Source organism: Ipomoea nil, unplaced genomic scaffold (genome assembly GCF_001879475.1).
Source record: "Ipomoea nil cultivar Tokyo-kokei standard unplaced genomic scaffold, Asagao_1.1 scaffold0268, whole genome shotgun sequence".
Classification (NCBI taxonomy): Eukaryota; Viridiplantae; Streptophyta; class Magnoliopsida; order Solanales; family Convolvulaceae; genus Ipomoea; species Ipomoea nil.
This window is the reverse complement of record NW_017616696.1, coordinates 5,736,864-5,747,006: the sequence shown is the minus strand read 5'-3', so window position 1 is coordinate 5,747,006 and position 10,143 is coordinate 5,736,864. Positions and strand designations below refer to the sequence as shown.

At 33.8% G+C, this 10,143-nt stretch overlaps 2 protein-coding genes across 6 annotated transcripts; both read right to left on the bottom strand.

Annotated features, from left to right (window-relative positions):
• Positions 1-694: 694 nt before the first annotated feature.
• LOC109150362 (pentatricopeptide repeat-containing protein At1g52620) lies at positions 695-5,589 on the bottom strand. Of its 5 annotated transcripts, XR_002049135.1 has the most exons (4): positions 3,064-5,589; positions 1,719-1,917; positions 1,079-1,160; positions 695-995 (listed from the first exon to the last, which is right to left on the bottom strand). XR_002049135.1 is itself a non-coding variant. In XM_019298279.1 (2 exons), exons 1-2 carry the CDS (start codon positions 5,501-5,503, stop codon positions 1,865-1,867), a joined length of 2,493 nt encoding a protein of 830 aa, XP_019153824.1. In that variant the 5' UTR covers positions 5,504-5,589; the 3' UTR covers positions 1,528-1,864. The 5 variants fall into 5 exon arrangements, 1 of the variants encoding a protein (XP_019153824.1); XR_002049140.1 differs by having other exon boundaries at positions 695-1,160; positions 2,515-5,589; XR_002049139.1 differs by having other exon boundaries at positions 695-1,160; positions 2,521-5,589.
• A 2,811-nt stretch (positions 5,590-8,400) lies between these two features.
• Positions 8,401-9,163, bottom strand: LOC109153700 (RING-H2 finger protein ATL70-like). The gene has a single exon (XM_019301579.1). The coding sequence runs from the start codon at positions 9,038-9,040 to the stop codon at positions 8,492-8,494; it is 549 nt and encodes a 182-aa protein (XP_019157124.1). The 5' UTR covers positions 9,041-9,163; the 3' UTR covers positions 8,401-8,491.
• Positions 9,164-10,143: the final 980 nt, after the last annotated feature.

Below are 10,143 nucleotides of genomic sequence, written 5' to 3'. Positions count from 1 at the left end.
ATTCCCATTTGTCAAAATCTAACCTAAGGGGATTTTACTATTTTAAAATTTGGTGATGAACCCCCTATTAAGGTTGCCCTAAGGCATATATGATTGTACACACATCTCGAATAATAGCCTTGACTAAGGCAACTAAAGTGGATCTCTATTCATTATACACTTTTTTTTTTAACCATTATACACTCTTTAATTAGTCGTTAAGTTGGACTTATTGAATTATTATAGAACTCACTATTCCATCAATTAATAACATACTCATAATTAAACCTAAATAGTTGTAGTTCAAATAATAATTTTATTTGTTCAAAGACAAAAAGAATTAAAAGAAGAAATAACCAATAAGAATATTAAAGCAAGTGTTTGTATGTTTGTGGGGTGGCAAATGTTCTATATTTGCAAATATGAAAGTGAAAACTGAATAACGAATTTATAAACTCTCACAATTTTTAAAATTAAGTAAATGGTGTTTCATTAAAAGATAAAACAGAAATGTACCTTTGAGATCATTTAGATTAAAAATGTTATTGATAAAGATTCATATACAACAATTGCAAGGCCATCTTGTTAATCACACACTTTACAAGCTTAGGGGTGTTTCATGTTTGGTTGAAGTATTTAAATTGAAATCAAATTCTCAATAATTAGAATGAATTTTAATAAAAATAGACTCTTTATTTAGTAATGGATGAAAATCAAAATCAAAATCAAAATCAAAATAATTTTTTTATTAATATACTTAGAATCACAACAGAGGTAAATTGTGAATCCCACACTCAACCCACTGATCATACCGGGATCCAATTCACACCTTTCATCATCGGGCCAAAATAAATTTTATCCCAATTCTTAATGGAAGTATTAAAACCATGAACTACACACAAGGAAGTTGCTTATAACCCATCTGCCACCAAGAATCACTCACTTTATAGTAGTCCAGAGTTCACAACCCATTTGTTTATGGCTGCAAACTTGTCTCTTTTTCTCTTGATCCGCATCTGAAAACAACAAGATGATTGTTCTTCAAACCTTAGCCTAATAGTTAATAGACTGTAGATTAAAAACGAAGAGCCAAACGGACTGTCATTTCCAAATATTTTTGGTAGCTTCCATATCTGCACATTGAAATTTGCGCCTCTGATATTAACCTCCCATCTTCCTACCTGTCAGGAGCAATAAGTTTACTGAAGAGCTCTTCAAAAGCATAACAAAAAAATTATGCTCAACCAATAGAAAGATTCATTAGTACGGATACTCAAAACAAATACTGTTATCAAAGTCCAAAGAACATGTATAAAGAGCATGCCTTAATATTGAGAGAAAAAAGCCCCATTTAAAACAGTAACAGACATGTTGCTCCGGCCACTTTTATTGATCACGAAGCATAACAAAGTGAAAATATATCAACAATAAGAAAGGAAATTCTTTTGTTAGAAAAAAAAATCATCATAATACTATGACAAGAAATTTTCTTGGAGCATATCACCAACCAATACGAAAATACAATCAAGCTCAAATCTCAAACTGAAGTTACAGTTTACACTTGCTGTTGCATGATCAAATCTAATATAAGAATATAAGATAAAAGATATTACAGCAAATTAAGTGGCAATAAGCAAATATCAATCAAGAAGGTTAGTTACTCTCCCCACATACACTTCAGCTAAAACTCTAAACACTATCAGTAAAGAGTGCCATAATTTAAAGGTCAAAGGCTTTACCTGCTCTTGGGGCTTTTCTTCATCCTTTGATGAACCCTTCTGATAGCAGTTTCCCAGTAGTCACCCCTGAAAGCCACAATAAGGTCAGCTTGTCAAGGGTCCAATAATTCCCCTATTGTTGAACTGAGCCCAACTGAGCTTGATGTTCAGTCCGTCACTCCTTGAGTCAAATTTGAGCACGACCAATTATTCCAACCCACTACAGAAGGCCAAAGAAACAAACAAAAATGAAAATACATAACTAGTTTCCTCAAACCAGGCAGCTGCATTTCCCCTTTTTTTTTTTCAATGGCAAAAATATGAAAAGGATGTTTTTTAAAAGTGTAAAAATCAAAGTACATACTAAGAAAGTAAGAAAAATCCACATGGAAGAAAAATCAGCACCACTAAACTGGATAAGTGCATAAAATCAAGACATGAAACTGATATTCACCAAATCATAAACATCTCTAAATTTTACTCCACATCTTTTTGTACAATAAACAAATAAATAAATAAATAAATAAATACACACACACACACACACACACACACACACACACACACACACACACACATATATATATATATATATATATATATATATATATATATATTTATTGGGAAGATCTATAATGCATGATAGTAAGAATGCTAACTACTATAAATAGAATGGGGCAATAGCATTTTTATAAATAAAATAGTAGTAGTAGGCATTTTTACTATTTGGCATTGTAAAACTTTCCAATACATATATAAATATCAAGAAATTTCCTGATTTGGGATTTAAAGAGAATAAAAAGAAAATGGGACAAACCCTAACTCTGAATTTATGGCATTTCCTTCAATTACAATCTTCAAAGAGAAAATCCTTTGGACTTGGAGGTTGTGTAGTAGTTGTTGCTTCTTCTGCAAGCTGTGAATATCTGCTAATGAGCTTCTGGAGCTCCATGAATGGTTTTCTCTACCATTTCTGTGCTTGAAGGGAGAGAAGCAGGAGAAAGAGAGAAAAATACAGTGAGCTGGGGTCTGAATGCCTGACAATTTGGAACCAATTTCTTGGGATTGGCAAGCTGATTTTTACAAGTTAAACAAAAAGCACTTCTATCAGCCTTTTGTTCTTCAGTGCTTCACACGAAAAGTACAGCAAAGCATGTGCTTCATACAATTGCCCAGATTCAAATGTCTTATGTGCTTTTCATGAGTCTTTCCAACACCCAACTAATTACTAGCTTACCCATGACTTTGGCATCCAATCACCCACAACTCTCTCAAAGATATTTGCAAATGCATGAAAGGCAAGTGAAACCAACACGTTTTTTTTATGAAACTTCAATATTATCCATGTGAAGATAATGAGACTTACAGTCATTGACCAAGTTGTGCAAAATTACTGAAGCCTCAAAGTTCATACCGTGAGCTAGGTACTGATCAAATATTTGAGAGTAGTTCAAAGCAGTACAGAGTTCAGGTTCATTTAAATTGCAGGGAATAATGCTCTTCCATTCCTTTGACTTTCCATCTAAACAAATGCCATGCAACAAGGCAGCAAAGGAAACAGAATCCATGCAAAGACCCTTACTGGCCATATTTCCCTGCAATTGCAGTGCAGCTTGTAACATCCCATGTAAACTAAGACAAATAATAATTGAGTTATATGCAGCAGTTTTAGGAAGCCATCCATCTGAAATCATCCTTTTAAAAGCATCTAAAAACATTGATGTCTTGCAGTTCTTAGTATTATTTCCTTCCTTCAGGACTACGGATTGTGTATAATTTGAAAATCCATTAACCAAATAATTAAAGGTATAATCATTTGGACAGCACTTGGAAATTAGCATTTGTTCAAACAAGGATGCTGCTTTTGCAAGTTCTCCATCCTTACAAAAGCCACCTATCAATATAGTATAAGTAACAACATTAGGAATCAAACCATTTGACTGCATATAATGGAAATATTTTAGTGCTCTTTGAAAGTCACCAATGTGGCAAAACCCATTAATTAGAGAGGTATAAGTGACCACATTTGGTAAACACTTCTGTTTCACCATTTGACAGAATGTTGTTAATGCACCACCCAAGTTATGTTGCTTTGCAAATCCATCTATTATAGTGGAATAAGTATACTCATCAGGAGAAGTATTCATCTTTTTCATCCTACACACACATGACACGGCCTCTTTCATCATCCCAAACTTACAGTATCCCTTTATCATTGCGTTATGACCTACAACCCCAGGATTTACACCTTTCTCAAATGCATGTTCAAAGAGCTTCTTTGCCTCATTCAGCTCTCCACTTCTTATGATTCCATCCAATAGAGTGGCATAAATATACATGTCAGGTAATATATTGTTACAAAGCATCTCAGAAAGAAGCTGCTTGGCAGCAGGAAGCTTCCCTTTTTTGCACAGCCCATTCATCAAGACATTATAGATGCCAGAATCAGGTAATACACCCTTCTCAATCATCCTGTCTAGAATAGTCAAGGCAACATCAACCTGCCCATTGTGTACAAAACCATGGATAAAAGCTCCATAAGTTGGCAGATCAGGTGGATCACCAAGTTCAGTCATCTTAAGAAGCAGATCTGAAGCCCTGTCTATATCTCCCTGTGTGCAATACACGTGTATCAATGGAGTGTAACTACGCTTATTAGGCACCAATCCCCTGTCTCTTGCATTGCCTAGAAGCTTTTCAGCCTCCTCAATTTTCCCAGCCTTGCATGAAGCGGATATCAAAGTATTATATGTCACCAAATCAGGCTCACAGCCCTCTTCAAGCATTTTCCTAATAACATCCAGTGGTTTCAATGCAGAACCATGCCGATATTTAGCATCAATTATGGTGTTATTGACATGGACATTGACGGAAAGACCCCTAGCAACCATATCTCTCAGAAGCTCATCAACTTTCTCAAAACTTCCCTCTTTGCAAAACCCATTTATCATTGCTCCATATGTCTCCACTGTGGGCAAAAAGCCCATCAAATTCAAATCCTGGAAAAGTTTATAAGCACTCTGAATATCACCCCTTTTGCAATACCCATCAATCAGTATATTATAGAACACAATATTTGGAACACAATCCTTTCCCCATCTATCCCTGATAAGTTTCCTACCTTCATCAACCTTACCCTCTTTACACAAGCCCCTCACAATTATACAAGTGCTATAATTATCCAAACAATGATTTTCTATACCATTATCCCTCCTAACCATCTCATTATACACCCGCCTCGCAACTTCAACTCGACCATTATTCACAAGCGCATGAAGCAAAGAGTTACACGCGACTATGTCTGGAAGCAAATTATAGGTTTTCAACACAAATGAGTACAGTTCGAGAGCTTTGTCAACCAACCCGGAATTCGAACAAGCTTGAATCACGTCGCAGAATGCCTCTCTTGTAGGCAACGTCTCTTCACATTTCGTAGACTCCAGCAACAGGGCTTCAATTTCCGGGAAAGCTCTGAACTTTGCGAGTAGCTTCAATAGAGAAGAGTACGCAAACCCATCAAGGGGACAACCGTAGGGTCTCCGAGAGACCCAATCAAAGAACTTCAAGCCCAATTCAGCATCCTGAATTTTGTCGAACACAAGGTAGGCAATTTCTGATGGAACCACTTGGGCCTCCGAAAGGCGGGTCTCGAGATTCTGTTCCCAGTGGTTTTGAGTTCTGAGGATTTCGCAAACCTCAATGACGAGTTCCTTGATGCGGGGTGCGACTCGGAGGGTCCAGGGTGAACTGCGATTGGGTTTCTGGTTGCACAGGTGCTTTATACGAGAAAGAAGGCTCTTCGACATGTGAGATCAGCGAAAAGAAAAAATGGGGAAAATATCAGACTTACAAAGCGATGCAGAGATGCACACTCCCTTGCTAAATTTGTGCTTGTTTTTAATTGCGTGAAATTCCTTATATTTTGACTAATTATTTTTAGAATGGTTCTATACTCCCTTGCTAAATTTGTCATCTTAATAAATAAATATTAAAAATAATTATTTCCAAAATTTATTAAATAATTACTTTAGTGTTTATTTAGATAATAAAATGCTTTTATCTCTTCTAATGTTTTTTTTCTTTCTAAATTCTCTCTAATGTGACTTATAATCATTAGAACTTAGCTCATCCTATCAATTTATAATCAAATATTTTGTATTAAATTATACAACAATGTCATGTAGAGACGAGGAATTAAAAGGAGAAGATTGTGAAAGGTGAGTAACTTTTTTCTAAATTTAACAAAATATTAATTATTCATTTTTCATAAAATAGTTTCCATTGTATGTTTTTTTTTTTTTTGCTAAAATAGAAAGCATTTTTTGTTTGTTTGTTTAGTTGAGAGTAGAAAACCGTGCCTTTTTTTTTTTTTTGGTTTATTTCCCAAAAAGTAAACATACATTTTTTTTTATTATTATGTAAACATACATCTATTACTAAATTATTTGTTATGAAATTTTAAGAATGATAATTATTAAGCACTTGAATTTAAAAAAAAAAATCAAGGAATAGGGGTCAAATAGGTAAACAATAATATAATTAGCTCACTGAACCTTAAAAAAAAAAAAAAAAAAAAACTACAATTGAATCTCTAAACTAATCAATTTCATGCCATTAATCCAATTTACAAGTTTTTTCAGGTTTCTAATAACTCATTCCAAATTTAAAATATTGTTTAAAATAATTATTTAATAAAAAAAGTCTCCGGTCCTGGAGACGAAGATACTCCGACGGAGACGATTTTTTTTCAACTTTTTTAATTTTGTTTTAATTTTAAATAATTATTTCTAAATAATATTTTAAATTTGCAGTGACCTGTTAGAAACTTGAAAAACTTGCAAATTGAACTAATTGCATAAAATTGATTAGTTTAGAGATTTAATTGTATTTTTTTTTAGGTTCAGTAGCCTAATTGCATTATCGTGTGCAGTTAGATGACCTATTTGACTCTTATTTCAAAAATCAATTAGATATTTGAACTCATAAAACTTGCAATTAACACTTTTAGCATGTTATCTAATGGTAACGTATTGACTAAATATGCCATGTGACTTTTTAGGTGATTTGGCATTGAGCTGTGTTTTTTTAAAACTAACATAACGTAACCACAACAACAACAATAACAACAATCTTATTTTGATATTGCAAAGAGTCCAAATATGTTGTTAAACCTGCTAAAAATGCTAATTATTATTTTTTTGTATAGATAAATTTAAAGTTTATTCGAGTGCGGTGACTTAATTGTTATCCCCAAATAGTTCAATAACGAATTTATACCTTTTCCCTTTATAATTTGAACCAAGCACCATATATATATATAAAAAAGTGGCATGACATATCTAGCCAGTAGATTAATTACCTAATTATAACTTGCTAAAAGTAATAATTGCATTTTTGTTCAAACTCAATACTCTCTAATTGTAGTTAAAAAAATATATATGGACTTAATTGCACTATGCTCATAGTTTGACCACTTATTTGATTCTTTTCCCTATTTTTTTCAACAACATCAAAACTTATTCCACAAAACATATTATTGCATGCAATTTCTCCAAAACGCCAAATCCAAACGCTGCTATTTGCAGTGGTTCGGAGCAAAAATATTGCTCCGAACAGTTGTCTAACCAAACAAAAATTTTGGCGTTTTGACTTGTTGGTAGATCTGTCGTTAACCAAACAAGGCCAAAGTATTTTCATTGATGAGAAATTAATTTAATTTTGTAAACAATTATACGGTAAAAAAAAAAAAAAAATTGATGTGAAAAGGAAAGACTGTATAGCAAGACTCTTAACAAAAAAGTTGTGCTTGAACTGTGAACAATGAAATGTATTTTTGGATTGTCCTCTCTGAATATTTAACGTGGTAGTTGTAGTATGTAGGGATCTCATTCAGTTTCAGCCGTACGATCAGGTGAACAAACACAACTGCGTCTGCATATATTTATGTTCAAAACTTCAAATGCAAATTCAGAGGTGGACCAAACGATTCAATACTATACAGCTCATCCGTCCTTTTTTCCACATTTTTTTCACAAATAATTTAAGTAAAAATTACATTTTTATTCTCCAGTTATACTTGTACGTGATACAGATTTAATTAGTCAATGAGTTATATGCGTGTTCATCTTTAATTTATAAGTTATGCATGGAATGATGATTTTAGTCCTTGAAGGATCAAATTAACTATTTTATTAAGTGACAAATTTGTAGTAAAAATAATCATCAAGGGACTAAAATTGACATTTCGTACATAACTTAAGGGTTAAAGATGATCATATAATACATGATTAAGTTTGTACTAAGAGTATAATTGAATGAAAAAAAAATACATACGGAGTACAAATTTTCCATCATTTACATGAAAACATTTTGATCCTGTTAGGTAAAATAATTAGTCCATCAGTCAATTTTGTCTTATTTCACCACTATTAGCTGTTTGACTTTGTTAAACAATCAATATGATTGTTTGATTAATTAGCTTTTTATAACAACTTTTTGCTCTAAAATGCTCAAGAAGTTACTTAAAATAATTTTTTAGATCAGTTTTTTGAGAAGGTCATTTGGATGTAATCATCTAACAGCTAACAACTAATCATTTGTTATTACTATTAACTAGTCAAATCCACTAATACAATCAGCTAACAACTAATTTATCAGATATTTATGTTTCAATATTGCTAATTAACAAATCAACGCACGCCATAATTAATTGATTTATTTCATTTAAGAATAGTCCAGTGTACACGAGATAGATGATTAAACCAAATTAAACAAGAAATAATAATGCGTTCATTTCATCGAACGCGCAAGCTAGCGAGGGGAACCGCATCGGCCAGCGGAGTGGACTGCGGCGTCGGCAACGGCGACGTCCGGCACACCGGACAAGTGGGGTGCAGCCTCAACCAAGGGTCGACGCATTTAAGGTGGAAAAGATGACCGCACTCCGGCAACAACCTTAGCGTGTCGGAGCTTTTGTAGTCGGCCAAGCAAATCGAGCAGCAAGTCGCCGCCGTGGAATCCTTGCGGCTCACTTTAGCCGCCTGGGAGAACACCAACTTGGGATAGCTTAGCAGCGTTTCCTCGTCCAGCCCCGTCTCGGTCGCGCTTGAGTTTTGAGGATCTCTGGGCTGCGGTCTTTGGTTTGACGAGGAGGAGGATGATGATGTCTGGTTTCTGGTGCAGAAGTATGATGCTAAGGTGATGGTTGTGATGAAGAAGAGGATTCCGATGGATACTCCGATGGCGGAGCCGAAGCTGCTGATGTCGGTTCCGGCGGTGCTTAGGTAGCCGCGGGAGTAGGATGTGTTGTTGTTGATGGTGGCTGTATTGGGAAGATGATCCATGGCTGCAGCCTGGCCTGCAGGTTTCAACTTTCAAGCTAGCGGATATACAATGAAAGTTGTTTCCATTTGGTCAGCGGTAAATGGTAATAGCAACAGAGAATAACCATAATCGGAATCACTACTTTTTTTAATTCTTTTTTTTTTTTTTTGGTAGGGTGACGAGTGTCAAATAAGCCATCAAACATTCAAACAAAAGGGTGTTTGACAAATAACTTGCTTTAACGGGTTTGACTAGTTGATAACATATGGAAAGAAATTTGATAAATTAGTTGTTAGTTATATACAAAATGACACTAAGACTATGTAGTCTAATGGTACTTGGGTTGGACTTTCATTTGGAAGGTTGTGAGTTCAAGTTTCTGTTTGGTGGAAGGTAACATTAAGTTTTCTTAGGTCATCCCACATTCCTAAATCTAACATTCTCAGTAATCTAACAATTTAAAAGATAATAAAAAATAAACAAAGAATAAATAATTGATTTAACCAATGAATATTAAGTAGATAAGTAAAATGATTCAGAATGAATATATTATATTATTTGTTGAGATAAAATATAAATTGTTCAAATAAAATTCACCCTAGCCCTCTATCTCTGGATCTCGGTAAATTATGGCACTGTTTGGTAAATGATTGTTAGTTGATTGGGTTAGAGGGTATGAAGTTGATTGGGTTAGAGGCACTATTTGGTAAATGATTGTTAGTTGATTAGGTTAGAGGGTATGACTAGTTGATAACATTAGCGGATTGTAGAAATGTGTTTTGTAAATTAGCCGTTAGCTTATAACTATTTGGTATAATTTCTTTTCTCAATAAAACTTATTTAAAAAGTTGCTTTGAACAGCTTTTTAAATTTTAGCATTTTGAAATTACAAAAAGCTGATTAGTCATTCATTTATACTGATTTTTTAATCAAGTCAAATAACTAATAGTGATCAGATAAGTTAAAATTAACTGATAAGCTAACTATTTTACGAGGACCTATGTTACTTTTCCATGTTTTTTGGTTGAACGTCTATTTGTCTTAGAGCATCAATATCAGTTTAGAATTATTCACGATTTTTTATGAGCTTACTAGGAAAGATAATAAACAAAGAGAAAGAAAT

What these genes read in the sequence shown, in the direction of transcription:
- LOC109150362 (XM_019298279.1), bottom strand. Translation starts at nt 5,503, where the DNA reads ATGTCGAAGAGCCTTCTTTCTCGTATAAAGCACCTGTGCAACCAGAAA. An exon ending in GCACAACTTGGTCAATGACT is followed by an intron (nt 1,918 to 3,063) that starts GTAAGTCTCATT and finishes GGCCTTCTGTAG; the next exon opens with TGGGTTGGAATAATTGGTCG.
- LOC109153700 (XM_019301579.1), bottom strand. Translation starts at nt 9,040, where the DNA reads ATGGATCATCTTCCCAATACAGCCACCATCAACAACAACACATCCTAC.